Below are 26,239 nucleotides of genomic sequence, written 5' to 3'. Positions count from 1 at the left end.
TCAATGTATGTCTATGGTATCAGTTGCATGTTAGCGGAATGTGCAGTGTACAATGCAGGTATATAACAACAAAGTGTCCTCTCCACTCTTGAACCCGTACCACCTCTCAGCCTCCTTTCTTGAAGAAATTCTGAATAGCGTTCTTGTTCGCCTTCTTGTCCTTCGACCCCTTGCCGCCGCCGCCCTTCTGCGACGCACTTCTTTGGGAAGCTGGAGCTTGGGAAGCCGAAGGGCCCAAACTTCCTCTGGGTTGCAACGCTGCACTGTGCTCCTTCTGCAGGTTGACGGCGAAATGCCAGTCTTCATGGTCCTGCTTTGCTTGTGCTAGTCGTCTGTCTGAATCTTCCCCCTCCTCCGCTCGACCTGGCTCTCCGACATGCGCTCGCGGCAGGATCTTTGCTTGACACTCGGGACAAGTCCAGGATGGCATCGACGGCGCTTCCTCGGTGAGTGGTGCAGGGGACACACTGTCCAGACTAGCATCTTGCGCCACTGAAGGCTGCGCTGCTTCAGGCTGCAGGGGAGATGTCACTTCTGCAGCCTTCTGGAAGAGCGACTGAAGACCGGAGGCTTTGACCTTTTTGATCTTTTTCGCCGACGGCTCGCCAATCGTTCCATTGACAACGCCCAGTGGCGAGGGTGACCGCCCGTCTTCTCCCTTGCCTTCCATCGTCTCGCCTTCCAAAGCACGCTCGCGCTTCGAAGAGATTGTTTGCGGTATCGGCGGGGATGCTGCAGCTAGCGCAGGGACTTTTGCATTCGAGGCAGCTGCTTTGCTGGTGAAGAAGCCTTCAATGCTTCTCTGCCCTTGCTCGCCGGCCTCTAAGCCCGAAAAGCCGAGCGCAATAACGATGATCTCAGACAGCTGCTTCCCGCTGGACATCTGCTCCCCGACAGCCTCTCCCCAGAGGCGCTCAGCAACGACCGCGACGCTCTCGGGCTTGAGATCCCTCACAAAGGGAAAGCTAGACTGGCGACTTCGGGCAGTCTCCCCTGCCTTGAGGTATCGCAAGACCATGGTCGAAGGCCAAATGTTGGGCGATTCTTCCCTAGCCTCTTTCAGTCGAACACACAGTTCCAAGGAAAGAATCGAGATCCACCTCTGAGCCTCCTGCAGCGTCCGTATCGGTGGCTTGACATTCTTGGATGCCAGCATCGTTTTATTTGCCGTCCTCTCAATGACCGGCGTATGATCGATACCACGCAGAACATCATAGACCCACTTTGACTCGTCCCCCACCTTCTCTTGCAGCTCTGCAAGAGTCACAGACCATAAATCGCCCACCGTCGATCGCTCCCACTCCTTTGCAATCGCGTCTCCAAGCTTGCCGCCGAGGAAGCGGATCTTCTGGAAAGGTAGGTCCTTCAGGTAAGCGTGAATGGCGCCAGGGACGAGAATAGTCTGGCAATTGGGCTTCTTCATTCCGGCGGAGAGCTTCGCCAGGGTCTTGTTCGGGGCAATACCAGCTGACATCGTGTAGCCAAGCCGATCCATGACCTCTTGCCGAATCTTGAGGATGAGCTCGGCGCCGCAAGCCAAGGCGTAATCGGTCCAAGATGCGGCTTGCTGGACGAGCGGGGGCGACGAATTGATAGCGGCTGTCTTGAAGGTGTCTGCGGCAATCTCTTCCCTCACGCTCTCCTGCAGCTCTTCCTGCCGTGAAGCCTGCTTGTCCGCTTCCTGTGCGTCCTTCGCATCATCTCCCTCTGCCGATTCTTGGTGAGCCCCCTCTGTCGGGACGCGATAGCCCAGATCAGTCCAGTCGATTTTGGGCGGCGGCGGGAGTGGGGTATCGAGTCCCAGAGGGGAGTTGGCCGGTGGACGAGCAAGTTCGGGAAACCTCTGGAGGATGACCTGCCTCACTGCGAGAGTCAAATCGCAGTAGAGCTCATCGATGGAAGCTTTCTCGACGGCTCCCAAAGGGCACATCTCGTCAAAGATGGCGACGATCTTGCGGGACTCCCGGCGATAAGGGTCGAGGGAGACCTTGTGGGTCGTTGGACTCGGATCCTCATTGTATTCCGCCCTCTGAGCCCCTTCTGCATAAGTGGCCACATGGACTAGCCGGATCTCAGGACATTTCTCCTTGGCTGACTCAACTGTCTCATGTCTGGTAATACCAAACTTCCTCGCAGCATACGAGATTGCGATGAGACCGTTCCACTGTTGTACCGCGAGGGGTACCACTGACGAATCCACTCCGAGGCGCGAAGCTTCGAATTGAGCGTAAGCCGCGTCGACGTCAACCAGAGAGATGACGCGCAGAGGGTTTGAGGCATTGAGACTTCCAGCGCTCACCAGATGACGGAAGGTGATAGGCACTCTATGAGCATCGTGGGACATCCTGTCCTCATCGCTACCGGCCAATGATGATGTATGCGGCGATGAGGCGAAACCCTTCGTGCACTGAGGGGAAGGAGGACAGGACTCAGAAGGCTTCCGTTCCGTGTCGGCTGACGCCCACATCGCGTCCGCCAGGTTGTCACTTCCGCTGATGCAGTTGTCGTTCTGTTCCTTCCTGACATTCGCATCCTAAGGGTTCCACTCCACGTATAGCATGGCTACCCGTAGGCGCAATCAGGCCGCCACAAAGTCGTCCAGCGATGCTGCGACCAAGCCTAACGCAAAGTCACAGACTTCTGGCGCGCCTCCTGGATGGGGCACACCGCTTCGACGGGGGATGCTGCTAGGCTTTGCGACCATGTGCCTCGCTTGGGTAGGCTACACACACTACTCTTATTACATTGTGTCCCCCCAGCCGGGCTCAATCTCCAAAGCCCACGGAAACGCTGAGCAGTCATCAAAGTCGGATGGTGGCACAGGAGGGCTATCAGAACGAGAGCAGCGCATCAAGCAGCTGGAGCTGCAATTCAAGAGCTTCACATCTCGTCCATCCCTTCCCTTCGATGTGCAGCCGAGGAGCATGCCCCAGAGCCCCATCACAACTGCCGATGAAGGCAAGAGAGATGCTGTCAAGGCAGCCTTCCAGTCTTCATGGTCAGCATACGTTGCCGAGGCATGGGGCTCAGACGAGTACCATCCTCTGAGCCACACAGGATCCAATCTCAGTATCGATGGAGGAATGGGCTACACAATCATTGACACTCTCGATACACTCATCCTCTTTGGTGAGGAGTCAGAGTATAAGCGCGCTAGGGATTGGGTGCGGACCAATTTGCACGGGGGTGCTGACAAGTGGGGCAAGAGGGGCAAAATGAACGTCTTCGAGACAGTGATACGAACGCTGGGCGGTCTTCTCTCCGCTTATGCACTCTGCACAGAGCACCCATCGAACATCGAAGGTCTCACGTCATCCTTTTACAGGATCTGCGACCCCGGGGATGCTCAGATGTTCTTGGAAACTGCCGAGCAACTCTCCCACCATCTGCGACCGGCATTCGACACGCCGACTGGTATCCCCAAGCGGGAAGTCGACTTCCACTCTGGCGAAGCATTCGTCGACGTGGACAATAATGGGGCGTCGAGCTTAGCTGAAGCTACTACGGTCCAGATGGAGTTCAAATACCTCTCTCATCTACTGCAGGAGAAGAGTCTATGGACCTTGGCGGAACGGCCCATGGCGGCCGTGCGTGAAGCTACGAGGACCGGGACTCAGGATGGTCTATTGCCGATCTTCATCAGTGCTGAGACTGGTCAATTCTACCTTTCACCGGTCCGATTGGGATCTCGAGGTGACTCGTACTTCGAGTATCTCATCAAGCAGTACGTGCAAACGAACCGGTCAGAGGAGGTGTATAGGGACATGTTTGACCGCTCCATGACTGGCGTCAAGAAGCACTTGGTCCAGAAGAGCACCTTCTCGGATCCTCCTTTTCTTTTCACCTCTGAGATCATTCCAAGGGTAATGGGCAAGGGTCAAGCGCCCGTCTTCAGACTGCTGCCTAAGCAGGACCACCTCGTCTGTTTCCTAGGCGGCGCCCTGATGCTGGGCGCGCACGAGATTGGGGCTCCCTACGCAGGCGCCCAGTCGGGTTCGATGACCGTCTCTGCTGTTCAGCAGGAAGACTGGACTGTAGGACATGAGATTGTGCGAGGGTGTATGACTACGTATCAGGAGACTAGCACTGGTCTCGGTCCCGAAATCGCCTTTTGGAGAGCTCCCAACGATCCTCAGGGCAAGGAAGAAGATTGGTATATCAAGCAGCCTGCGCCTGAAGTTGAGGGTAAGCCAGCTGCGCCCTTGATCGATGCGAGGAACATCTTGCGGCCGGAAACAGTCGAGTCTCTATTTGTTGGTTTCCATCTTAGCGGTGACCCAATTTATCGCGAGTGGGGTTGGGAGATCTTCCAGGCCTTTGAGAAGCATTGCAAGCTGCCCAATGGCGCGTATGCGGGAATCAAGGATGTGGATGCTGACCTGGACGCAATAGAGCACGAAGACAAGATGGTGAGTGAGCGAGCGAGCAGTAATGCGGCGTAATGTGGTGATCCTCTTGCTAATCTTTCTCATGCTCGGAATCACGTAAACCTGCCCTTGACAGGAGACCTTCTGGCTCAGTGAGACGCTCAAATATCTGTATCTGCTCTTCGATGATCAGTCCACTTTGCCGCTCTCACAGTGGGTCCTCAACACCGAGGCTCATCCATTGCCCATCTTTGCACCAACAGAGGCGACGTCCTTCAAGTAAGGTAAAATGTGTGGGTGATGGGCATGAAAAGAGCCGGGAGCGGGGGGCAGACCACAATGAGAAAGGAGAGAGTCGAGGCAGGCAGTGCGCAAGGGCAAATCCTCGATTGTATATAAACCAAACCAGACACAGAGTCCGTGATGCGACGCGTGCCGCTTATACGCGCCAGGTGGTAACGCATCGTCATTATCGTGCAACAGACCACTGTGGTGTCCTCGCTTGCGCGTCCGCGCGTGTGCGTGTGTGTATGTCCCCCATCAACCGGGGATCCATGAAAGGATCCTTCATCTCTTCAGCCGAGGGAGTAAGGCAGCAACTTTGCGCGGCAAGGCAGCCGTTGGGTGCGAGTCGAGGGGTGGAGCAGAACGTGCCCTACCGCCTCGGGACACGTTTCAAGGGGCGGGGGTGGCGTGGCCCGTGCACCTTTCCGGAAAGAAGGTGTAGGGTAGAAGCGTCTTAGTACGACGTTGGAAGCAACGGCACACTGCAATGGCAGCAACACCTCGGCACGCACACGCACACGCACTCAGCCAGTCTGTACCTTCCCTCGAGCCAGCTATGCGGGGAAGGAACGAAGGAAGGAAGAAGGAGGGAGGGGCCTGCAGCAGCAGCAGCACCAGAGAGCCGCCCCTCTGCGCCAGCCAATGGCCCTTTATAGCCAACCACGCTTCCACAGGGGGATACCTTCTCCACCCAACCCCTTCTGCCTCTTTCCCTTCCTCATCCTCTCCATCTCTGACCCTCCTCTGACACTACTACGGTCATGTCGAACCTCCCACTCTTGTGGGCACCCGACGCCCACTCGGGCCTACCCAGCTTCATGACCTCCATCGTATTCCAATACACCCTCCTTAATGCCCTCGTCATCCTCTGTGTCCTCCGAGCATCAAAGACCGGTGAGTTCACATCGAGGAAGGGGACGCATTGTCCAAGACGAGAAGTAGCTGACGACTGGCTGACGGAGACCTCGATCTGATCAATGCTTCTGCTCGACCTACGCAGCTCGCACTTCTCTCACATTTGCGTGGAATTGCTTCTTGAAGCCGATTGGGAAGGTGGCTAATCAGAGTGAGAGGTTGGATAGGTTCTACCAGCATCAGGCTAGTGGTGAGTGAAGCGATCTAGAAAAGCGAAAGTGTAAAGGGGCTAATGCTGAAATTCTGCTGCCTCACCAGTGTACGACGCGACGCGCAATGGACTGCTACGGGGGCGAAAGACCATGCTCAAGTGAGTGAGAGCAGCTGTAGCGCTTATTGAAGCAGCTCGAGTGACTCAACCAAATATGTCTCCTGTCACTCAATTTAGGCTCTGTGCTGCTCAGCTTCGAGAAATGAAGGCAAAGCATCCCGGAAAGCCTTTGGTCTGGGTAGACATTGGGGGAGGTACTGGTGAGTGCTCCTCTGCCTCTAGTATGCTGCTTGTGCGACCGAAAAGCTCAATCCTCCACTATAACTTCGCAGGCTGGAATATCGAGCAAATGGCAGAGTACTTTCCACTCGAGGAGCTATCGCAGATCTATCTCATCGATCTTTGCGAGCCTCTCCTCGAAGTGGCTCGGCAAAGGTTCCGCTCAAGAGGCTGGAAGAATGTGCAGGTCCTTTGCCAGGATGCCGCTGGTTTTACCTTGCCTGGGTTGCCTGAAGACCACAAGGTCGATCTCTTCACATGCAGCTACTCTATTTCGATGGTGAGCATAGTTCAGCAGCTTTGTGTAGTCACTTCGGACTGGTTCTGACAATTCGTGTACCCGCAGATCCCGCCCTTCTATGCCGTGCTGGACCGCATCAATGACATGCTGGACCCTGATACCGGCATCTTTGGAGTGGCTGACTTTTACGTATCGGGCAAGACCAGTCCAGGACCTCAGACCGCCTTGGTCGGAGGTGACGTACGCAGGGAATGCGGCTGGTTCAGTCGCTGGTTCTGGCGGACTTGGTTCTCCTTAGACCACGTAGAGCTACATCCTGCTCGACGAGACTACCTAGAGTACAAATTCGGTACAATCAAGTGCTACAATGGGCGAAACCGATTCATCATCCCTTTCATCGTTCGCATCCCCTTCTACGTGTGGATCGGGTGCTCTCGCAGCCGAGACACAACCAAGGCCGTTCACGCTTACGAGATTGAGGCGGGCAACCGGGTCATTTGCCCTCCTTCATTCCCGGAGCTATCCTTTGCTCATATGCTCGCTCAGAAGCAAGAGGAAGAGGGGACGGCGAAGTCTACAGCCCTACAGCGTCGGTATTCCCAGGCCACCGAGAGTAGCACCTCCAGCTCAGTCCGACGTCGGGGCTCGGACGAGGAGGGAGAATCTGATGTCAGCCTCGACGATGCTGTTCGACTGGATCTAGGTCCTAAGCTGCCGCTAAGCTCGTTCCACTATCAATCCCACACCTGGCGCTTGCCATTCGTCGACAACAAATTCAGTGAGATGTTCAGGACTTGGATCTACGGCTTCACGTGGGAGGACCCCTATGTCGACATTGAGCACATGAACCTCAAGTCCACCGATTCCGTGCTCTGCATCACCTCTGCTGGAGACAATGCTCTTCACTACGCCATTGCTGCAAAGCCTCACCGAATCCACTGTGTCGACATGAACCCTTGCCAAGGTCATCTCCTCGAGCTGAAGCTAGCTTCCATCGCTGCGCTGACGTACGATGAGTTCTGGGGTCTGTTTGGACACGGCAAGTGCAACAACTTTGCAGAGCTACTCGACAGCAAGATCTCACCTCACCTGTCTAGCCACGCCTACCAGTTCTGGCGTCTCAACACGCACTGCTGGGACCGCAACTTCTACTTCAGGGGCTACTCTGGCCATGCCCTTCGCTTGGCCAAGACTCTATTCCAATTGGCAGGCGTCAATAAGTGGGCACAACGCATGTGTGAAGCTCCAACTCTCGAGCAGCAACAGTCCATTTGGGCCAAGCATCTACGTAAGATCTTGATCAACAAGACCTTCATCAACCTCGTTCTATCTAACCCTGCGTTCCTGTGGAACGCCCTCGGGGTTCCTATCAACCAGTACAATTGCTTCCGTAACGAAGGCGTCACTGCTGGACAATTTGCCGCCGACACTCTCGATCCCGTGGTCAAACACACCCTGCTCAAAGACGACAACTACCACTACCACCTCTGTCTCACCGGCCGATACACACACGAGTCTTGTCCACTGTACCTCAAGCGAGACGCCTTCGAGTCGCTCAAAGAGAAAGCAGCGCAGACACTGAATGCCTTCAGGCTCCACACCGACTCCATCGTGCACGTCCTGCGCGGTCTAGGCGACGGGTCCCTCACTCACGCAATCCTGATGGACCACATGGACTGGTTCGACCCCATTGCTCCTCAAGTCCCCGCCCCCTCCCTCAAGGCCTCCAGGGACGATGCCAACACGTCCATCTCTGACCTGGACCGCGAAATTCGTGAGCTCAGCAGGGTCATTGCTCCCGGAGGAGCCGTCTTCTGGAGGAGCGCTGCCAAGGAGCCTTGGTACAGGCAGAGGTTTGAAAAGATGGGATTCAGGGTACAGCCTATCCATATCAGGAAAGATGGCAAGGCGATTGATCGGGTAAATATGTATGCCTCCTTTTACAAGGCGGTCAAGATGTGAAGCGAGGGGCGGAAGAAAGGATCAAAAGACGCGTGTCACGCACTACGACTGCTGAGCAATGACAAATTTGATACAATTACTGTCGGCATCACGTCGTCTGCTGTTACGCATTAGATCAGGGACTGTCTATAGAGCGGGCTGACTCGCACGTATGACGCACACCCTCACGTTTGATATTGCCACGTCAGTCTTCGATCACCCAGCTCTCTCCACTCCTGCGAAATCTCCTCCTTACTCTTCTCCGCCTCACTCCTGAACCCTTCTGACCCCTCCGCTTGCCCGTCTAGGATCCGTTTCCGGTAGGCATTAGCGCGCGACATACGCCACCACAGGAAGGAGCAAGCGCTCAATCCAATGCAGAGCCAAAGGATCGTAAGCCCTTCTGACACGTGATATCCCGCGTTGCTCAGCCCTCCCAATGGCTCACGATAGAGCTGTGTCCCAATGATTGCGCCCACGTTTCCAATCGAGATGACCATCGCGAGTGCCGTATTCCTCTTTGTTGCCCCTGCGATATTCTCCGAAGGCCAAGCAAGGAGGAGCGCATCCGCTGGGTAGACTCCACCGACGATGAGGAACAGAGCAGTGTACTGCCCTCCTACCGTGGGAGAGGTGATGAGGACAATATACCCCAGGATGGCCACCAGTATACTCCCTAGAATGTACGGTGCACGAATCCCTGTCCTTTTTGCAGTCCAGGCAACGAGCATTGTCACCAGGAAAGAAAAGACGTAAGGCGGTGTAGTAAGGAGTTGCGCTTGCCAAGATGTATATCCCATTCCCAGTATGATGGAGGGGGCAAAGAGGGAGATGGTATAGAGTGCGAAGCTCACACCATGGAAGAGGAAACAAAACCCGTACACTAGCGGATCTTTGAATGCTTGCTTTGCACCGGACCAGTTAAAACCTTCCTCCTCTAGAGCATCGGAATCTTGACGAAGGCGATGGTGGAGGATGGAGAGCTCGCGGGGGTTGAACCAGTTGGTCTTGTAGGGGTAGTGGGGGATGGTGAAAAAGGTAATGCCGGCGATGACGATGGTGAGGAGACCTTCGATGATGAAGATCCCTGTGAGCGTAAGCCAACGCAGCGCGGCCGAAGCGGGTCAAGTCAGCTAGAGTCAGGTACAGTACCATCTCAGCTCCTCAGAGCGCTGGATACTCACACTGCCATCCACGCTTGCCACCAATTCCGTCCATCAAGCCAATCACGTAGGCCAAGATCCCACCAAATGCGCCCGCTGCAGCAGCTGCGCTGAAGAAGAAGCTCACACGTACGACGCGCTCCTTTCGCAGGTACCACTGCGAGAATATAAAGACCGTTCCGGGGAACAAGCTTGCTTCACAGACGCCCAAGAAGAACCTCACTGCCAACAGTCCCGAGGTGTTATGCACTAGTCCCTGCGTGAGTGAGACGACCCCGAAGCAGACTGTCGTCATGGGCATCCAGAAGGCTGGTTTGGTCAATTTGAGACCCCAGTTGCCCGGGATCTCGAATAGGACATAGCCTACGAAGAAGAGGGTGAGAGCAGTGGGGTATTGAGTGCCCAGATGGAGGTCGGTGGCCATACCGTCGATCTTTGCTGCTCCGATGCTAAGGTGAGGTAAGGAGAGGAGCAAGAAGTTTAAGTCGACCGTGCTCAACACGCTTAGATGACGAATCCGTTACTCACTTGCTCCTGTCCAGGAAGCTCAACAGGTACAAGATGCTCAGCGAAGGCAGCAGAAGCAGGTCGATCTTCCGCACCAACCTCCGCTCCTCCTCCGCTGTATATACCGGGTTTGGATCCACTCCTTCACGACCATGGTGAGCTGCAGCTGCAGCCTTTTCATCAGAAGGCTCCGGCGATTCAGAGGAAGTCTCACGAGAGGCTGAGTGGATTTGCTCCTGGTATGAGCCTGAAGAGATGCTGTCGACACGCGCGGCCTTGTCCCTGGAGGGTACGGGCAGTGCAGGAGCGAGGGTACGATCGGCGCTCATGATGCCTCTGCCGCGACTGCTTCTGGGACCGCCCGAAAGATATTGTGCAAAAAGTAAGAATCACATTACTCTTGACAGTCATCAAAGATACTTGTACCTCCATCGCGAGGAAGCAGTGCCAGGGGTCTGCTGATTTTCCCGATTGCGTGCGAGATTGGGTATTTCTGAAGGATTGCGCCATTCGCTTATGGGCGATGTCATTGGTCCGTGCCGAGCTTCGTCGTCCGGGGAAAGACTGCTGCAGTGCCTCTTCAGGCGCGGCGGAGGATCTAGTAGGGACGGCGGATGCTGACAATCAGGGCGCGGGGGTAAAATGGCGAGGTACGCTACTTAACACTTAACGAGATCCAGTGAAGAGCGTCGGCATGGATGCTGGGGACCTTGGGTACCTTAATTTCCAGTTGACATCACCAGTGGGATAGAGAGGAGTATCTGCAGACGCTAGGAGAGTCGGGCATGATTGTCGGACCGGAAGGAGACCGTGCGCCGACGCGCGTGCCTCCACCCAGCCGGCAATTTCCCCAGTGACAATTGCATTGCCCTTCCGATGAATATCCTCACTGTTCACCTCTCGACTGTACTCCATAGCTGTTCTCGCACCACGTTCCAGTATGGCTCCAGATCCTCTTGACCCATCCGCAGTACTCGAGACGCTCACCCAACTCATACAAGGGAGCTCTCTACGCCTCCGCCAGCCGCAAGATGCACTTGCCGCTCTCCTCCATGCCGCACTGACCAGGCTAGACTTCCGCCTGGTAGGACTGACCGAGGAGGATCGCATCTCTGACTACAAGGCAGCCTCATCTTCCACCGCCGATGAGGCATCCTCGAGTAGCGCTCCTTCTACTTCTACGCAGACCAATGCACTGCCCGACGTCTGGAATCGCAATGGGTCCGAGTCATACACCATGCGCTACAGGCACGATCAATCCTCCCTCACCTTTCTTCTCAAGCTGCTCCGTATGAGCACCCGTGTCTTGATCCACGCAAGTGCGCTAGAGCAGAACAAGACGGCAACGTGGGAGCTGCCACTGGGTGATTACACTTCCCCTAGCTTCTTCCCCTACCCGAAGGATTCCGCGGGAGCAGACGCTGGAGAGAGTAGCGCTGCTGCCCAGGAGCCGCTCGTGCATGGCTTCATCTCAACGTCGCGACTCAGCGATCTCTTGCTGGGCTTCAAGGGCAAAATTGTCCAGAAGCTCATCCCCGGTCTCCGAAAAGACGGTTACGAAGAATCGACAGGCGCAGACGATGACCCCACTGCAGGCTCGTCTTCCTCTTCCTCAAACCAGACCCGTCGTCCCCCTCCCACCTTCCCCGATCCAGATGACCCACGTCTACCAGACAGGACCGGTGATCGCGGTTTCATCTTCCCAGGTGGACGCAACCCTCTCGCCATTGGGGACCGCGATCTAGACCCACTTGGGGGCGCTCGTCCGCCCGGAGCAATGGGCGGCTTTGGCCCTCCACCCCTCTTCGGCGGGAATCCTGGGGGAATCGGGACAGGTGGAGGGGGGATGTATGTAGGACCGGACGATCCCATCTTTCGCGATCGCTTCCAGCGCCCCGGCGGCGGTGTAGGCGGGATTGGCGGACCACCTATGGGGCCGTGGGGAGGTGATGGCTTCCTCCCTCCCGGGGCTGTTCCTCCAGGGGCGAGATTCGACCCAGTAGGACCTTGGGGCGCAGGACCTGGCGCTGGTCCTAGAGGGCCTTTTGGACCTGGTGGGGCAGGCGCGCAAGGTGGTCAGGGCAGAAGGGGCGATCCTGATTGGGACGACGTCAGACCGCCTAGTGGCTACGATGACATGTTCATGTAATATTGTTGATCGGGAGAATGGCTTTGTGTAATGCTTGTAATGACTAACGACTTCATCTGTACAAGAGTCCCCATCGTGCAGCATTGCAAGTACTGTGGCACGAGTTCCTACTGCTGCCTTTGCCTCTCCTCCAACTACCTCGCTTTACTTGATCAGCTCGATCCTTTCAATGAGCCCTTCTCCCAACCTCTCCATCTCAGCAAGAATCGCCTTCGTATTCAGCGAGACATCTCTCAGCTTACCCCCCTCTTCCCCATGCACAGGCACGCTATTGTACCCCAGACCGACCTTGAACTTCCTGCCGTGCTCTTCACCCACCAAGGCCGGATTCCACATCCCGCCAATCATCGCTCCACCGTGTGGATCAAAGAAGAGGCGTAGCGAATCGCCGTACAGGGAGCGGAGCAGTGCGAGGAGCTTCGCAGCCGGGTCGAAGTCGACGCGTGGTGTGGAACCGTAGACGGTGCGCTGCCCGCCTGCCTTGAGGGGCTGATTGCGGAAGGTAGAGGCGCCTGCTGTCCAGAAGGTCTCATCCGACTGGAGACCTTGCCCGTAGCGGGGAAGGACCTGGGGACGCAGGTGAATGGCAAAATCGAAGGCTTTTGTCGAGGGTGTGAAGAGCGCGCGGGCGATGGCGGGGGTGATGCCTCCCTGTGCGCTAGCGCTTACTTCGATGCTGCTTAGAAGGGCACAGACGCCCTTGGCTAGCTGCTGGATCGAGTGAGCGATTGGGCCTGATGGACCAAGCTCACCCCAATGGCGAGCCTCGACATCTTCCTCGGTGGCGATGAACCAGCCTCGGTTAGAGATACTCGGATCTGTGCTGCGCGTCTTCTTGAAGGCATCCATCGCCTCGGTTCGCTTCTCCGTCTGGAAACGGAGACCGCTTGTAAGAGGAGTCTCATCCGAAGCGAGGACAGCCGCTCGCAAAGGGAGAAGCAGAGGCTCGTCCCGCCATTTCCAAGTGGCGAGCTTCTGGACGACTTGCAAAAAGCCAGAAGCGCCAGAAGAGGGGACTGCTGCGCCCTGACAGATGAACACGCTCGTGCATAGGAGCTCAACAATCTCCTCTGGTACGTGTTGACTGTCGAGCATCTGGCAAGTCAACCATCGCTTGACGAGCCGAGTCGTGTCGCTCAAAGCTACAAAGCGATGTTGGAGCGTCGCTAAGGCAGCATGGTGCGAAGGTCCTGTCACAAATCGCCTCTCCCACCTGGCAAGGCAACGAGCAGCTTCCTCTCTTCGGGCCGGCGTCTCGAAGCGCTGATCCGACACTATCCGCTCAAGCAGTACTCTCTCACGCTCGTGGTGGATGCGAGCTCGGAAAGCGAAGCCGGAAGGCAAGATCAGCTCCAGGGCGCTACAGTCCTGTATCGAGCTGTTCTCCGCATCGTCATCGAGGGCGACGTGAGCTTGCAAATCTGGGATCTTTGTCGGTAGGAGAGTGGCAAGTCGCTCCATGAATGCCAGCTTCATGGCCTGAATCGCCTTCAGATCATCAGGCCAGCGACCTGAAGATTCGAAAGTCAAAACGATGTCTTGTGCCGAGATGTGCGATGCACAATCTGGAATTCTGGAGCCAAGAGCCCCAAGATTCGTTGGCCCAGGAACAAAGGCGGAAGTCCCGCGTAGCCCAGAGCTTGCAGCCGAGATGCTGATCAAAGACAGTGGCAGATCTTCCGTTGCGCGCAGCTGACGGGTCAGGCTGTCGAATGCACTCTGCACGAGCTGGAAGCCTTTCTCTTCAGGAGAAGTCAGGAACACCTTGTCGACCAGAGAAGCAGGCATCTCGCACATGCCGGTGAGAGCCTCGCCATCAAAGTGAACGCCGTTCGTTCTGATGGAGTGGTGCCTCTCCAGGACATGGCGCAGGATCCTGCGCGGAATGGACCAGCGCTCGTGTTGTCCCTTTGTCTCCCACACGATACTGAAGAGAATCCTGCCATCTTTGAAACGTCGCAATTCAGCAATATCGCCCCAAAATGCCTGGAAATCAGCCGCCTTCTCCTTCTCCTCTGGCGTCGGCCCATGCTCCACCAAGCGAAGCGCTAGCGCGCCTTCGTAGACTATTCCCAATTCCACGCTTTCTGCACGCCCCTGTGGACGAGCCTGTCCCGCAGACCAAGACCGATCCTCACTGCTGCAGTGCGTTGTAAGGAAGGTGCAGAAGCGCGCTCGTTGCGCCATGGCTTGCCTGACTGATTTTTCGATGGCTTGGCTGATGGAATTGCGAGCGCTTCCAGTGTCAAGTGCGCTGAAACGTTCTGTCGCTGACTGGCCAGTTGAGGGCAGAGGAATCCGAGCGCAGTCGTCGAAGACGAACAAGGGCGACGCTCGCTGTGTGAGGAAAAGGCTGTCGAAATGGTCGGTCTCTGCATCCTCCAACATAGCAAATGTAAGACGGGCTTCGTGCTGTAGAAGATCTACCGAGCCTGGAAGCCATTGTGTCAGGAGATTGATGCTTCCCGTCGGGTCTACAAACACCCGTTGAAAGTGCTGCGCAAAGTCTTGACGAGGGATCTTATCCGAGCGCGAGAAGATACCAAGAGCTGGGTCTGCTGCCTTCATGAAGACAGGTTGCTCGGCAAGGTTGTGATGAGCAAGCCAGTCTACGACTCCTCGGAAGAGCTGATAGCTGCTCAAGCTATTGACCAGCTTACGAGGGGCGGCGGTGTGAGCAGCTCGGCCGTGCTGCCGCTCTTCGCCATGTAGAAGGTGAGCAAGTATCATAGTGAGGAGGAAGCCAGTAGACTCCGTTCCGAGCACCATTCGTCTGATCGATGCCTGAGACGCCTTGCCTTTGGAGGAGAAAGCACCCGAACCAAAGCCTCTTTGAAAGGCCCAAACTTTGAGCAACCTGCACGCATCAGCGAAGCCTGCGCATGCCTTTGCTGTAGCGTGCAAATACACAAGGTGTGCAGCCATTAGAGAATCACTGAGAATGGAGGCGTTGTAATGCGGTGTAGCTACGTGTTCCTGAGACCCCTCGCCTCCCACTGCGTCCTTGCTCTGAGCCGCTCTGATGTTGTTCCGCGAAGGGGACAGTCGGCCGGAGGGGAAAAGCGAAGGGTCATGGGCGAGGTGGATCCTGATCTCCGCCTTGAGCTTTGAGAAGTCAGTCTCTGCTTTGTTCCGCAGTGGTTTGATGACTATGATGGACCGCTTCGAGTCCGATCCCTCTGTCTCAAACCTCGGCTCCTCGATGCCCAGATCTTTGGCAGACGAAGAGATGGCGGCGGCTAGTACTGCAAGGTAGAAGGCCCTTTTGTGGTGGTACCGGAAGTTCAGATGATCCTTCTCCTGGAAGATGGAAGATGGCATGACCACAGCTACGTCCACGTCTAGTCCTTGCGGCCGCAGGGAAGAAGTCTTGACGGGCCAGCCGCCTACCAATTGCAGACCGGAAGGGGGTTCGAATTCTAATTTGTAGTTCACATCTGCCTGAGGCTGAGGCTCCGCAAAGGGAATGACGACTTTCGTGGAAGCGGGATATGCGGAACGGATGGCCTTTGAGCATTCCGCTACGCTCTGTGGAGCGATAGGCTGCAACGACTGAAAGAGAGAATGTAGGCGACGCAGGACAAGCTCAAGGGGGCCGGCCTTGTGATAGCTGGGCCGCACTGTTCCGAGCATCTCTTCGATCTGCGGCGAGATACGGTAGTCCAGTGGAGAGGTGAGCATCAAATAAAACCTCAAGGAAATCGTGATATTACCATACTCACCTGCAGCTTGATCACATTGCTCTTGAAGAGCTCTCCTGTCTCGCGCAAGCCTTGCATCTCTTCGTTGGTCGGGGGTGCGTACAATGCCTCTTTGCTCTTTGCACCCTTCCGCTTAGTAGTCTTGCTGCTCTCATGGGCTTCTGCTTCCAGGTCCTCGAAGTCATCCTCATCTCCGTCACTGTCCTCATATCGCCCATTGTTGAAACCCCCTGTTTCTTCTCCTTCTTCCAGATCTTCAAAGCCGCCTTCCATGTCTTCATCCGACATCATGGTCACAGCCGCCTGATCCTCTTCTGAGCTTTCTTCACTAGAGCCGCCGCTATAAGCTCCCTCGAATTCAGCCATGCCGTTGGCGCTCGTGGTGGCGGTTGCCATGAGATCTGCTGCGTCATCGAAATCGCTCTCACCATCGTCGTCGGATGGAGAGGCTGGCCTTAGCTGCTTCTTTGTTGGCTGATGCAGGCTCTTGGATGTTGATGCCCGGGGCGGCAGAGGAGTGGCTTTCCTCTTTATTCCAGGCATGATTGTCTGAAACAGTGTCCGTCGAGCCGGTGAGAATGAGGGTGGCGATGGTTGAGTGGGACGAAGATGGTACTGAGGAGGTGGAGAAGGACAGAATGTATGCTGCCATCCTTTACGCCTCTTCCGTCGTCCGGTCAAATTTCTCGTGCCCGAAATCTTCAAACTCCGCGCACGACGGACTGAGAGGCGCCGGTCCGGTCGCGCTCAGGGGTGTTGATGCAGCCAGGCGAGGCGACAAGAGGCCGTGATGGTCTTGGACGACGTTCCTCGCACTCCTGTCTTCATCGTCCCTTTCCATACCCTCCTGGCTCATTAACGCTCTTCAGCAGACGTCGTACCGGAGCAGCGCTCCGCATCTGCCTTGTCTACTGACTCGAAGCACGCAGAAAACCCTCTGAGTCTCTACGCTATCACTTCTCGAGCTCCGAAACAACAACATCGGGAGACCAACACTCCGCGGCCACGCGACCCCAGCCGCGTCCCTTGTGACGCAGACCTCAAACATCGAGGTGTACTCTTGCTGAGGTCTATACCGGACGCAGATCTCGTTTCGCTTGAGCTGTCATGTCGGTGCGCAATGCATCCGCTACTCTCGCAGCCCTGCCCAGAGGGAGTGCAGACTCTGGAGGAGCATCTGGCAGCAGTGCGGCGGAAGCTGGCGCAGCTGCAGAGTTTGCTTCGAAGAAGTACGTCTGGGTTCCCGACAAGGAGGCCGGCTACCTCCCTGGATGGGTAGTGAGGGAAGAGCAGAATGGAGAGGTTGTGGTGGTAGCTCTGCCTGATGGCTCAGTGAGTGGCTGCTGGCAAGACCTAAGGGACATCGACGACCCTCAACTCACTTTCTCTGCCCCGCCATACTTGACTCTGTACAGCATCAAAGCGTGCCAGCCTTTGACATCTCGAAACAGAACCCTCCTCGCTTCGAGCTGAGTGAGAACATTGCGGATTTGACATTCCTGAGTGAGGCTGGAGTGTCGCATTGCCTCCGGCAAAGGTATCAGCGAGGAATGATCTACGTGAGTAGCATAAGCTGAAGCCGCTCAGCCAGCCAGTAATATATCTTCTGCTGACCTCATTGAGTTCTCTCCACAGACGTACTCTGGGCTCTTTCTGGTCGCGGTCAACCCGTATCATCAGCTACCAATCTACACAGACGCAATCGTAGCAGCCTACAAAGGACGCAGAAGGGAAGATAATGCCCCTCATGTCTTTGCAGTCGCAGATGAGGCAATGCGGAACATGCTCGATAATCGCGAGAACCAGAGTCTTCTCGTGACCGGAGAGTCAGGCGCAGGAAAGACTGAAAACACCAAGAAGGTCATCCAGTATCTGGCGGCAGTAGCAGCAGATATGGCACCAGCAACAGGATCCAGTCTCACGCCTGAGGCTCCTTCGCTGACCCGCAGTGCCAGCTCAATGCGTAATGGCCTCAGTAAAGCCGGTAGTTCTAGGTATACCATGGATAAGATGCCAAGCAGCGAAGGAGAAGGAACAAAGCAACTTGGTCTTCTGGAAAGACAGATTCTGCAAGCGAACCCTATCCTGGAAGCGTTCGGTAATGCTCAGACGATCCGCAACAATAATTCGAGTAGGTTCGGCAAGTTCGTCAGGATAGAGTTCACGTCTACAGGATGCATAGCGGGCGCAAACATTGACTGGTACCTCCTGGAAAAGTCCCGTGTCCACAATCGAAGTGAAGCGGAGAGGAGCTTCCACGTCTTCTATCAGCTGCTTCGCAGTGGCGATCGTGATCTTCTTTCGAAGCTGCTGCTCACAGGAAGCCCGGGAGACTACGCTTACCTCAAAAGCTCTAGGCAAAACGTTGAGGGACTTGACGATGGCGTGGAGTGGAAAGCGCTCAGGACTGCTCTCGACACAGTTGGCTTCTCACCAGAAGAGCAGCTGAACTTCTTCCGTGTCGTCGCCTCGATCTTGCAGATCGGTAACATTCAGCTTGCAGAAGATCGCTCAGGCGCTGAACAAGCGCGCATCGACAACTCCGCCCACATCGAGAAGGTTTGCCATCTGCTGGGGGTGCCAGAACAAGAGTTGACAAAAGCGCTGCTGAGGCCACGAGTCAAGGCTGGCAGGGAATGGGTATCGCAGTCCAGAACTCGTAAGCAAGTCCTTGAAGAGACGGCAGCACTTTGCAAGACAATGTACGAGAAGACATTTGGCGCCATCGTTGAGCGCATCAACTCTGCACTAGATCGCCCGACGAGCAAAAGTACTTTCATTGGAGTGCTGGACATCGCCGGCTTCGAGATCTTCGAGGTCAACTCATTCGAGCAGCTTTGCATCAACTACACAAATGAGAAGCTACAGCAGTTCTTCAATCATCACATGTTTGTATTGGAGCAAGAGGAGTACGCCCGTGAGAGCATTGAGTGGGACTTCGTCAACTTCGGACTCGACCTGCAACCTACGATTGACCTGATCGAGTCCACAACGCCGATTGGGATCCTATCCTGCCTAGACGAGGAGTGTATCATGCCCAAGGCGACGGACGAGACCTTCACCGAGAAGTGCAACAGGACATGGGCTACTAAGAGGGATGGATCAGCTCAGGACGAGGCAGCTGCAGCTGCTGCAGCTCAGCGTGGAGTAGCACACGGCTCCAGCAAGTACGTCCCATCCCGCTTCGCGGCTGGTTTCACCATCAAGCATTACGCTGGCAATGTCGAGTACAGAACGGAAGGATGGCTGGACAAGAACAAGGATCCTCTCAACGATAATTTGACGAGGGTGATGTCCGAGTCGAACGACCGTTTCATTGCAAGCCTTTTCTCTGACTTTGCAGTAGATGACGATCAGAACTTCGGCACGCCATCCAAAGCCAGCAGTCCTGTGAAGCGCCGGCCAAAGCGTGGAGCGTTCCGTACCCTGGCTCAGAAGCACAAAGAACAACTCAATTCGCTGATGAATCAATTGGCTTCCACCCAACCCCACTTCGTACGCTGCATTGTGCCCAATGCTGAGCGCAAGCCTGGGAAGATGCATCTGCCCCTGGTTCTGGAGCAATTGAGATGTAACGGAGTGCTGGAGGGTATCCGTATTGCTCGACTTGGTTATCCGAACAGGCTGCTCTTCACTGAGTTCCGGACGAGATACGAGGTCCTCACCCCTGACATCATTCCTCGCGGCTACATGGATGGTCGCAAAGCTTGTCAGCGAATGACAGAAGCCCTCGAACTGAATCGAGATGTGTTCAAGATCGGGCTGACCAAGATCTTCTTCAAGGCAGGAGCTCTAGCAGAGCTCGAAGCTCGCAGAGATGCCCTATTGTACGACATCTTCGCTCGCTTCCAAGGCGCTTGTCGCATGTTCAGTGCCCGAAGGCAGATGAAGAAGATCCTCAATCGTTCTGCAGCAGTGAAAACCATTCAACGCAATGCCAGGCTCTACGTCCAGCTTCGAGAATGGCCCTGGTGGCAGCTCTACACCAAGATTCGCCCACTACTCACGGCCACCCGACATGATGAGGAGCTCAAGCGGAAGGAATTAGAGCTTGCGATGATCACTGAAAGGGCGGAGCGGGACCAGAAAGAGCGAGAGATGTTGGAAGCGCTCAGATTTGGCCTGGAGAGCGAGAAGAAGAGAGTGGAAGAGGAGCTTGCTAGCGAGAGAGCGTTGCTGGCTGACAAGGACGAGCTTCTGGTGCGGTCAAAGCAGCGCGAGTCTACGCTGGAAGACGAGCTGGCTTCAATGCAAGCCGACATCGATCAATTGGACGACCAACTCGAGAGAGCACTGACTGCTCAAAAGAGCACGGAAGCCGCTCGCTCGGAGCTGCAAACGGCATTTGATCAAGCGGCAGAACACCTTGTACGGCTGGAAGCTGCAGAGAAGACTTGGAAGACAAAAGAGCTTACCCTAAGCAGTCAATTAAGTCAGCGGACCTCAGAATTCCAGAAGCTGTCATTGGAACGCGAAGAACTCAACAGCATCAAGAACGAGCTCGAGCGAAGGATCAAGGAAAGCAGCGATGGATTCGAACGCCAGCAGAAGCTTCTATCAGGCCGCAGTAAAGAGCTGGAGGCCTCGCTCAAAGCGGAAAGCGCCGCAAGAAGTGAATCGCAGGCACAGATTGCCAAGTTACAAGAGCAGGTGCGGAAGATTCAGTACGAGCTGACAGAGGTCACCCGTGCTTACACTGCTCTGCAAGCATCGATACAGGACAAGGATACTCAGATCTCGACTCTGTCGTCCAGATCGTCTCAGCTCGTGGCAGAAAAGGATGCTGCCCTTCGGCAGCAAAGTGAGGTGAAAGCTCAGCTCGACAACGCTATGGCTGAACTGACGATTATCAAGAGCGAGTTGGCGAAGACTCAAGATACCCGGTCCCGGCTGCAAGCAGATCTGGACGAGACCCGCAGGCTGATGGAGGCAAAGACCTCAGAAGACGCCAAGCGCATTGAGGTGCAGAGGCTGAAGGAAGAGGAACTACAGACTTTGCGCAAACAGCTTCTCTCCTCACAGGATGAACTGGCATCCAGTAAACAGCAGAGTATTGAGCAGCTCAATGTCCACAAGTCGCGATCAGATGCATTGCAAAAGCAGCAAAGTGAGATGGCCGCTACTACTCGCGACCTTGCGAGTAAGCTGTCATCTCACGAGAAGAAGCTCGCTGAAGTCACTAGCGCTCATTCGATCGCTGAGAAGGCTCTACGTGCCGCAGAGAATGAATTGCAAGGTATTGCGCAGAGGGCCTCTACCGCTGAGTCATCGCTGACATCTACAAGGACGGCCAAAGCTCAGCTCGAGAAGCAACTTGAGGAGACGTCGAAGTCTTTCCAAGAATTGGAGGAGGCTATGCTGAATCTCGAGGAGACTCAGTCCGCATGGCGTAAGAAGGCAGAGCAGGCAGAGTCCAAGCTGGCCGCGGAATCACGCCGACGACAGGAGCTCGAAGTGCTCGTCGAGAAGCAAGCTGCATCCATCGGCAGCCACGAAGAGCACATGACCGCAAGAGAGAAGGAATTTGCCAAGCAGGGCTCTGAACTCGCGAATATGAAGGCCGATTTGAAGAAGGCGGAGTCGATGACGCACAAGACAGTTGTCGAGCACGTACATGTCCTCATGCATGCAAAGAGGATGACGGACGAAGAGCTTAAGCGGACTCAGGGCGAGCTTGATGCACTCAAGACTCAACACAAAGCTCTCGAGAAGCACAAGGCCAAGATCATGTCCGAGAACGAAGATATGACCAGGCAGCTGGCCCAGTGGAACCGAAGCGGTGGTGGTGGTGGTGTATCGCGCTCGGAGAAGACCTTCAGCAATCTCGGTACTTCTGCGTCGAAGGTTTCGAGCAGCAAGGACCTCGAGTCGAAGGTCGCTGAGCTCCAAGCTGCTCTGCAGGCGATCACCAGCCAAAGAGACGAGGCTCAATCGAATGCTCGCCGCAAAGACCTCGCCTTCGAACGGACGCGAGAAGAGTACGAAGCGCGTATCTTGGAATTGGAGAGGGGACTGGATCGCTCTCAAATTGCGCACAGCAACACCTTCCAGAACCTGCAGGACCTCGTCTCCAATAGTCGCTCGCTACCGACTGACCCTACACAGCGTCAAGAGGACGAGGACGAACTGCTCCGTCAGAAGCTCCTCGAAGAACTCCAGATGGGCAATGAGGCACTGCAGGCTGACATCGCTGCCAAGTCTGAGATGCTGAGGAGCCATCAAATGCACAAACTTCCTCGTAGCAATGGGGCTGCTAGTCCAGCGGCAGATCGACCCTCTTGGGCCAATGCTGCAAATGGCAACGGCGCGGCTGCCCTTCGCGGAACCACTGTCTTGACACCCTCTGCTATGAAGCGGCCCTCTACCGATCTAGGGTCAATGACGCAGAGCAATGCCGCGGAGGAGAATCAACGTTTGCAACGGAAAGTCAAGGAATTGCAGATTGATCTTGCATCCCTCTCACAAAGCGCCGCTGATGCCACACAGAATGCTTCCTCATACAAGGCCAAGGCTGAAGATGCCATGAGCGAGTTGAAGCGAACGAAGACCTACGTTGTCCAGCTTGAGACTCAATTGGGCACAGGCGCCGCCCAAAATGGCGTCTTGCAACAACAACGCTGGTCCACCGGCAAAGGCGTACTACCGCCGTCTTCATCTGCCAACTGGCATGATGAAAAGGAAAATGTCGAGCGACGACTTCGACAATCACAAGCCCAATTCGACCGACTGGAAGCCAAGTGAGTGGTGGCATATGGCGAGAGCCATGTGACCATTCCTTCATCATCCTTCTGGTCTCTTCCTCTCCTCTTTCCTTCATTCTATCTCTCAAAGTCAAGACCTCCTGAGATGTAGTTGCACTGATGTTGTCTGATGTCTCCTCTGGCTTGCTCCTCTTTCCGTCTGACTTGTACATAGGAGCGGATCTCCCGGAGACGAAGACGAAGACGCGGACTATGGTGCTCTCAAGGTTGCCCAGTGGACTCAAGAAATGATCACTGATGGTCAATTGCTAGGCGGATCGCCGGCGTTCCCCTCACCAGTTTCACCCACGCCTCGACGAGGTTCACCTTGGTGAGGCCGTGTATGCCCGACCCTTTTCTGTTCTTGATTCGTTGTCTCTGCACCTGTCGCGTCATGTACCTCGATATACCTCTGTTGATATTACTTTCTGTTCGCACGACCGCCCTGACATTCGATCTTCTTTCACGATGATTGTCTTTGCTCGCCCCTGTGTGCCGATGCGAGGGCGTCCGAGGGGCGTCCGAGCGCTTGGCGCCCCTGTTTATTTGCTCCCTCGTCGCCATGCAAGGCCCGAGAGCAACACCTAGAGACAAACCAACACGACGCGTCGGGAATACTCGTCCAGTGCCCGCGATGAGATTGTGATGGCCCTGAGCGGTCTGTTCCTGCAAGGTGGTCATGAGTTGTGGTAGGCCACATATTGCCGTGGAGTAACAGGGAGGATCGTGTCGGTCAACAACATCTTGGTACCGAACCATACCATTCACGCCCACGGTCTCTTGGTCGACACGACCTCTTCGATGCAGCATGGCGACTATCACATTCCCGCCCTCTCCTTCACCGGCCACTCCTAGCAAGCAGGGCCCAAAGAGGGCCCCCTTTTCCGACCAGCTCGCCTCCAGTCCAGCTCCTTCAGCCCTGTCGATCTCATTTTCAGCCTCCTCAGTCCCCACGCGAACAATTGCCATTCTGACCAAGACTTGTGCAAAGTTACACCGCCTCACCATCGAGTCCAAACTCGTCGCAGCTGGTTTCGACGTCCTTCTCTCCCGCAACGAGGAGTGGTCTTATCCAGATGATGTAGACTTTCTGTACGAGCTGCTCCATGGACACTCCGACACTGGTGTTCGATACTGGATTGAGCATTTGACTGGAGAGCCTATCCACTTCATGGTCCTGGAACGGACCCGAGCGGTTGAGACTTGGCTCGAGCTGATTGGACCGGGAGAGACAGAGGAGGAAGAAGAAGAAGACGACTACGCTTTTCTCGGCGGGGATGTATCCACGCCTGGCTCGACTAGATCCACCAAGTCGCTGAATGGAAGCTCGAAAGGACTCAGAGCCACCTATGGCAAGGGCTCGATCTATGGATCTCTCACTTGTCAACAGGCTCAGAGACAGATTGCCGTATGCGCACCTGAGTTGGTTTCGGAGGAGGCGCTCATCGATCTTCACATGTCTTTCAGCTGTGAAGCAGACGAATCCCTGCCGATTCAAGGCACTGGACTTCTTAATTATGAGGAGGACGAGAGCGCTGATCAGAGCCAGATACAGGCAATGCTGCAAGGTGATGCGCTCGACCCCGATAACGGAGAGGTTCTTAGCGACGGAGGAGCTGAAAACTCCATAGTCAGGCTCAACGAGACACGAAGAGCTTCGGCGAGGTCCACCAGCACGACTGAAGCATTGTCCTCTGACGCGCCAGGGCGCAAGACGTTCAGAGCCAAGCCGGTACCCGCCTCCCTCGCTACCCCCGCCATACAGCCAAGGCTGACCCGGGCAGCTGCGCTCAGGATGGGAATCCAGCTACCAGACGCACGGATCCGAGGCAACAAGACTGAAGTCAGCGAGACTGCAGGACCTGTAGGCATATCTGGACTACCCAAGGCCACTGTCCCTCTCCCCAAATCACTCGCCGAGCCCACCATCAAGCCTCGCGCCAACCGCGCTAGCCTCGTCAGGGCTGGAGGTGGAGCTGCCGCATCAGCTCAACCCACGTATCAGCGACCTCGGAAGGAAGTAGACTATTCCAACACGCCTGGACATCGAAGGAACAGTACTGCCTGCTCTGTTGCCAGCTTGGCGCAGCCTACTATTGCGCCCCGTCAGAACCGAGCCTCTTTGGCTCGACTGGGAGCAGGAGCAGGGGCGGGCACAGGCACGGGGGCATTGCGACCGGGAATCACTGCAACTCGATCACTCAGCATGGTATCAGTGGACAGCGCACGATCTTCCGCCACGAGCACCCAGACCACCGACAGAAGTGACAGCAGGAGCACAGGTGCGCGAGAACGCAAGCCGGTAGACTTCTCTAACACGCCTGGCCACCGACGTGATCTTGCACCGACCAACTTGGCTTCTCTCAAGCCTCCTGCTATCACTCCACGAACGAACAAGGCGGCCATGGCAAGAGGTGGAGTCGTGAATGGTAGTATTGCACCGTCAATGACGACTTCTCCGAGCAGAGTAACAGCGCCCACCACCGCATCTAGAAGTACGAGCCTGCCCATGCCCACTTCGAGCGGCCGAAGCTCCCCAGTCAAAAGTGACAGGACCGCCGCAATGATTGAGCGAGCACCCAGTCAGATGCGCGAGCGAAAGCCAGTAGATTTCTCGACCACCCCAGGACATAAGAAGACCCAGTCCTTCAGTATTGCCTCACTGGCCGCGCCAAAGATTCAGCCAAGACTGAACAATGCAGCTTCCAAGAGGCTGTCCCTAGGAGGCGCAGCAGAGCGTCCAAATATACCTCTCAACTTGCCCGTCCCTCCTTCTAGACCAGGTAGCGCTCTTGCGGGCAAGATGGGTAGGACAAGCGTCACTCCAATGCCTCCTCCGCTGCGATCTGCATCTTCCATCGGGATCCGAAGAGCGATCAGCGATGCTGCACCTCATCAGGACTTCGAGGTGACAAGGAGACTTGCGGAGATCAAGATGAAGACTTCGACGAACGAAAAAGGTGGTGTAGATGTATCGAGATCTGAGAATGTCAGGCCGGTGCGGGCTCGAGCTCCGCCGCCAAGTGCATACCGCGCTCCTTCTGCCCAGGTTGCTTGAGCGTAGTTGAGCATAGCGATGCGATAGACAATCTCGCTGAGTCTTGTGTTGAAAAAATTGCTTCTGTGAAGGCATTGTCTTGTCACCATATGCATGATCTCTGATTTCCTTTCCAATTGCCTGCCGAATTTCTGGTATATCTCAAGATCAATTCCTCTTGTTGTCCACTTTCTATCTTCCCTTGTCTGTCATTCAGAAAGACCTGTCTGAGCAGCTTCGATGGAATTTTAGCGACTTGTGATGCTTGCAGAAGAGGCTCGGTGTGGGGCTGAGCTCACAATTGCTTCGTAGATCGCATATGCGTTGGCCTTCTGCGCGATCTCGATATAGCTCTGAGCAAGCTAGTCTTCCTGCTCGGGCGGAGGACCGCATGGCTGCAGCATCTTCTCACATAGCTCCATCTTGACCCTCGCCTTGGACTCTCCCTCTGCCAGAGCAATGTAGGAGTGCAGCATAGGGTGACCTACAATGGAGGTAGCCGTGTCTCGGTGCTGGTGAACGAGCCACTCATGGCGAGTAATGTCAGGGTGGATGGTGCCGGTATAGCGGGCATGAAGGTGCTCCAGCTGGGAGTTGGCCGTGTAGTGGAGGTCGGACTTGTCTGCCATCGCCAAAGTGATGATGAGCGACGGTAAAGAAGGTGGTACCAAGGACAGGCAAGAGTGGGTTCACGAGAGAATAG

General features: G+C 55.6%; 9 protein-coding genes across 9 annotated transcripts; 5 read left to right on the top strand and 4 right to left on the bottom strand.

Annotated features, from left to right (window-relative positions):
- Positions 1 to 5: 5 nt before the first annotated feature.
- On the bottom strand, positions 6 to 2,365 carry BCV69DRAFT_280948 (DNA/RNA polymerase). Its single transcript, XM_025491798.1, has one exon. It carries the CDS (start codon positions 2,342 to 2,344, stop codon positions 107 to 109), a length of 2,238 nt encoding a protein of 745 aa, XP_025350500.1. The 5' UTR covers positions 2,345 to 2,365; the 3' UTR covers positions 6 to 106.
- A 638-nt stretch (positions 2,366 to 3,003) lies between these two features.
- Positions 3,004 to 4,680, top strand: BCV69DRAFT_280947 (seven-hairpin glycosidase). The gene has a single exon (XM_025491797.1). The coding sequence runs from the start codon at positions 3,084 to 3,086 to the stop codon at positions 4,440 to 4,442; it is 1,359 nt and encodes a 452-aa protein (XP_025350499.1). The 5' UTR covers positions 3,004 to 3,083; the 3' UTR covers positions 4,443 to 4,680.
- Positions 4,681 to 5,406: 726 nt separating this feature from the next.
- On the top strand, positions 5,407 to 8,316 carry BCV69DRAFT_280946 (hypothetical protein). The gene is made up of 6 exons (XM_025491796.1): positions 5,407 to 5,546; positions 5,653 to 5,757; positions 5,826 to 5,877; positions 5,956 to 6,038; positions 6,111 to 6,337; positions 6,404 to 8,316. Exons 1-6 carry the CDS (start codon positions 5,471 to 5,473, stop codon positions 8,258 to 8,260), a joined length of 2,400 nt encoding a protein of 799 aa, XP_025350498.1. The 5' UTR covers positions 5,407 to 5,470; the 3' UTR covers positions 8,261 to 8,316.
- Positions 8,317 to 8,506: 190 nt separating this feature from the next.
- BCV69DRAFT_280944 (MFS general substrate transporter) lies at positions 8,507 to 10,360 on the bottom strand (the record flags this gene model as incomplete). The annotated part of the gene is made up of 3 exons (XM_025491795.1): positions 9,945 to 10,360; positions 9,462 to 9,856; positions 8,507 to 9,328 (listed from the first exon to the last, which is right to left on the bottom strand). Coding segments are annotated over exons 1-3 (1,511 nt in total), but the record flags the coding sequence as incomplete, so codon positions are not given.
- Positions 10,361 to 10,805: 445 nt separating this feature from the next.
- Positions 10,806 to 12,366, top strand: BCV69DRAFT_280943 (hypothetical protein). The gene has a single exon (XM_025491794.1). It carries the CDS (start codon positions 10,850 to 10,852, stop codon positions 12,056 to 12,058), a length of 1,209 nt encoding a protein of 402 aa, XP_025350496.1. The 5' UTR covers positions 10,806 to 10,849; the 3' UTR covers positions 12,059 to 12,366.
- Positions 12,203 to 16,050, bottom strand: BCV69DRAFT_245500 (Nrap protein; the record flags this gene model as incomplete). Its single annotated transcript, XM_025490157.1, has 2 exons — positions 12,203 to 15,700; positions 15,781 to 16,050. 2 exons carry the CDS (start codon positions 16,048 to 16,050, stop codon positions 12,203 to 12,205), a joined length of 3,768 nt encoding a protein of 1,255 aa, XP_025350495.1.
- A 526-nt stretch (positions 16,051 to 16,576) lies between these two features.
- On the top strand, positions 16,577 to 18,617 carry BCV69DRAFT_289443 (hypothetical protein; the record flags this gene model as incomplete). Its single annotated transcript, XM_025493670.1, has 4 exons — positions 16,577 to 17,091; positions 17,175 to 17,318; positions 17,395 to 18,461; positions 18,512 to 18,617. The coding sequence occupies exons 1-4, from the start codon at positions 16,867 to 16,869 to the stop codon at positions 18,615 to 18,617; spliced, it is 1,542 nt and encodes a 513-aa protein (XP_025350494.1). The 5' UTR covers positions 16,577 to 16,866.
- A 4,690-nt stretch (positions 18,618 to 23,307) lies between these two features.
- Positions 23,308 to 25,856, top strand: BCV69DRAFT_310799 (hypothetical protein; the record flags this gene model as incomplete). The annotated part of the gene is made up of 1 exon (XM_025494818.1): positions 23,308 to 25,856. The coding sequence occupies one exon, from the start codon at positions 23,308 to 23,310 to the stop codon at positions 25,555 to 25,557; it is 2,250 nt and encodes a 749-aa protein (XP_025350493.1). The 3' UTR covers positions 25,558 to 25,856.
- Positions 25,729 to 26,219, bottom strand: BCV69DRAFT_116088 (splicing factor 3B, subunit 5). The gene has a single exon (XM_025489124.1). It carries the CDS (start codon positions 26,163 to 26,165, stop codon positions 25,899 to 25,901), a length of 267 nt encoding a protein of 88 aa, XP_025350492.1. The 5' UTR covers positions 26,166 to 26,219; the 3' UTR covers positions 25,729 to 25,898.
- Positions 26,220 to 26,239: the final 20 nt, after the last annotated feature.

The sequence above is a fragment of the Pseudomicrostroma glucosiphilum genome (assembly GCF_003144135.1).
Source record: "Pseudomicrostroma glucosiphilum strain MCA 4718 unplaced genomic scaffold BCV69scaffold_2, whole genome shotgun sequence".
NCBI lineage: Eukaryota > Fungi > Basidiomycota > Exobasidiomycetes > Microstromatales > Microstromataceae > Microstroma > Microstroma glucosiphilum.
Note: the sequence above shows the minus strand (reverse complement) of the source record. Positions and strands in the feature narration are given on the sequence as shown.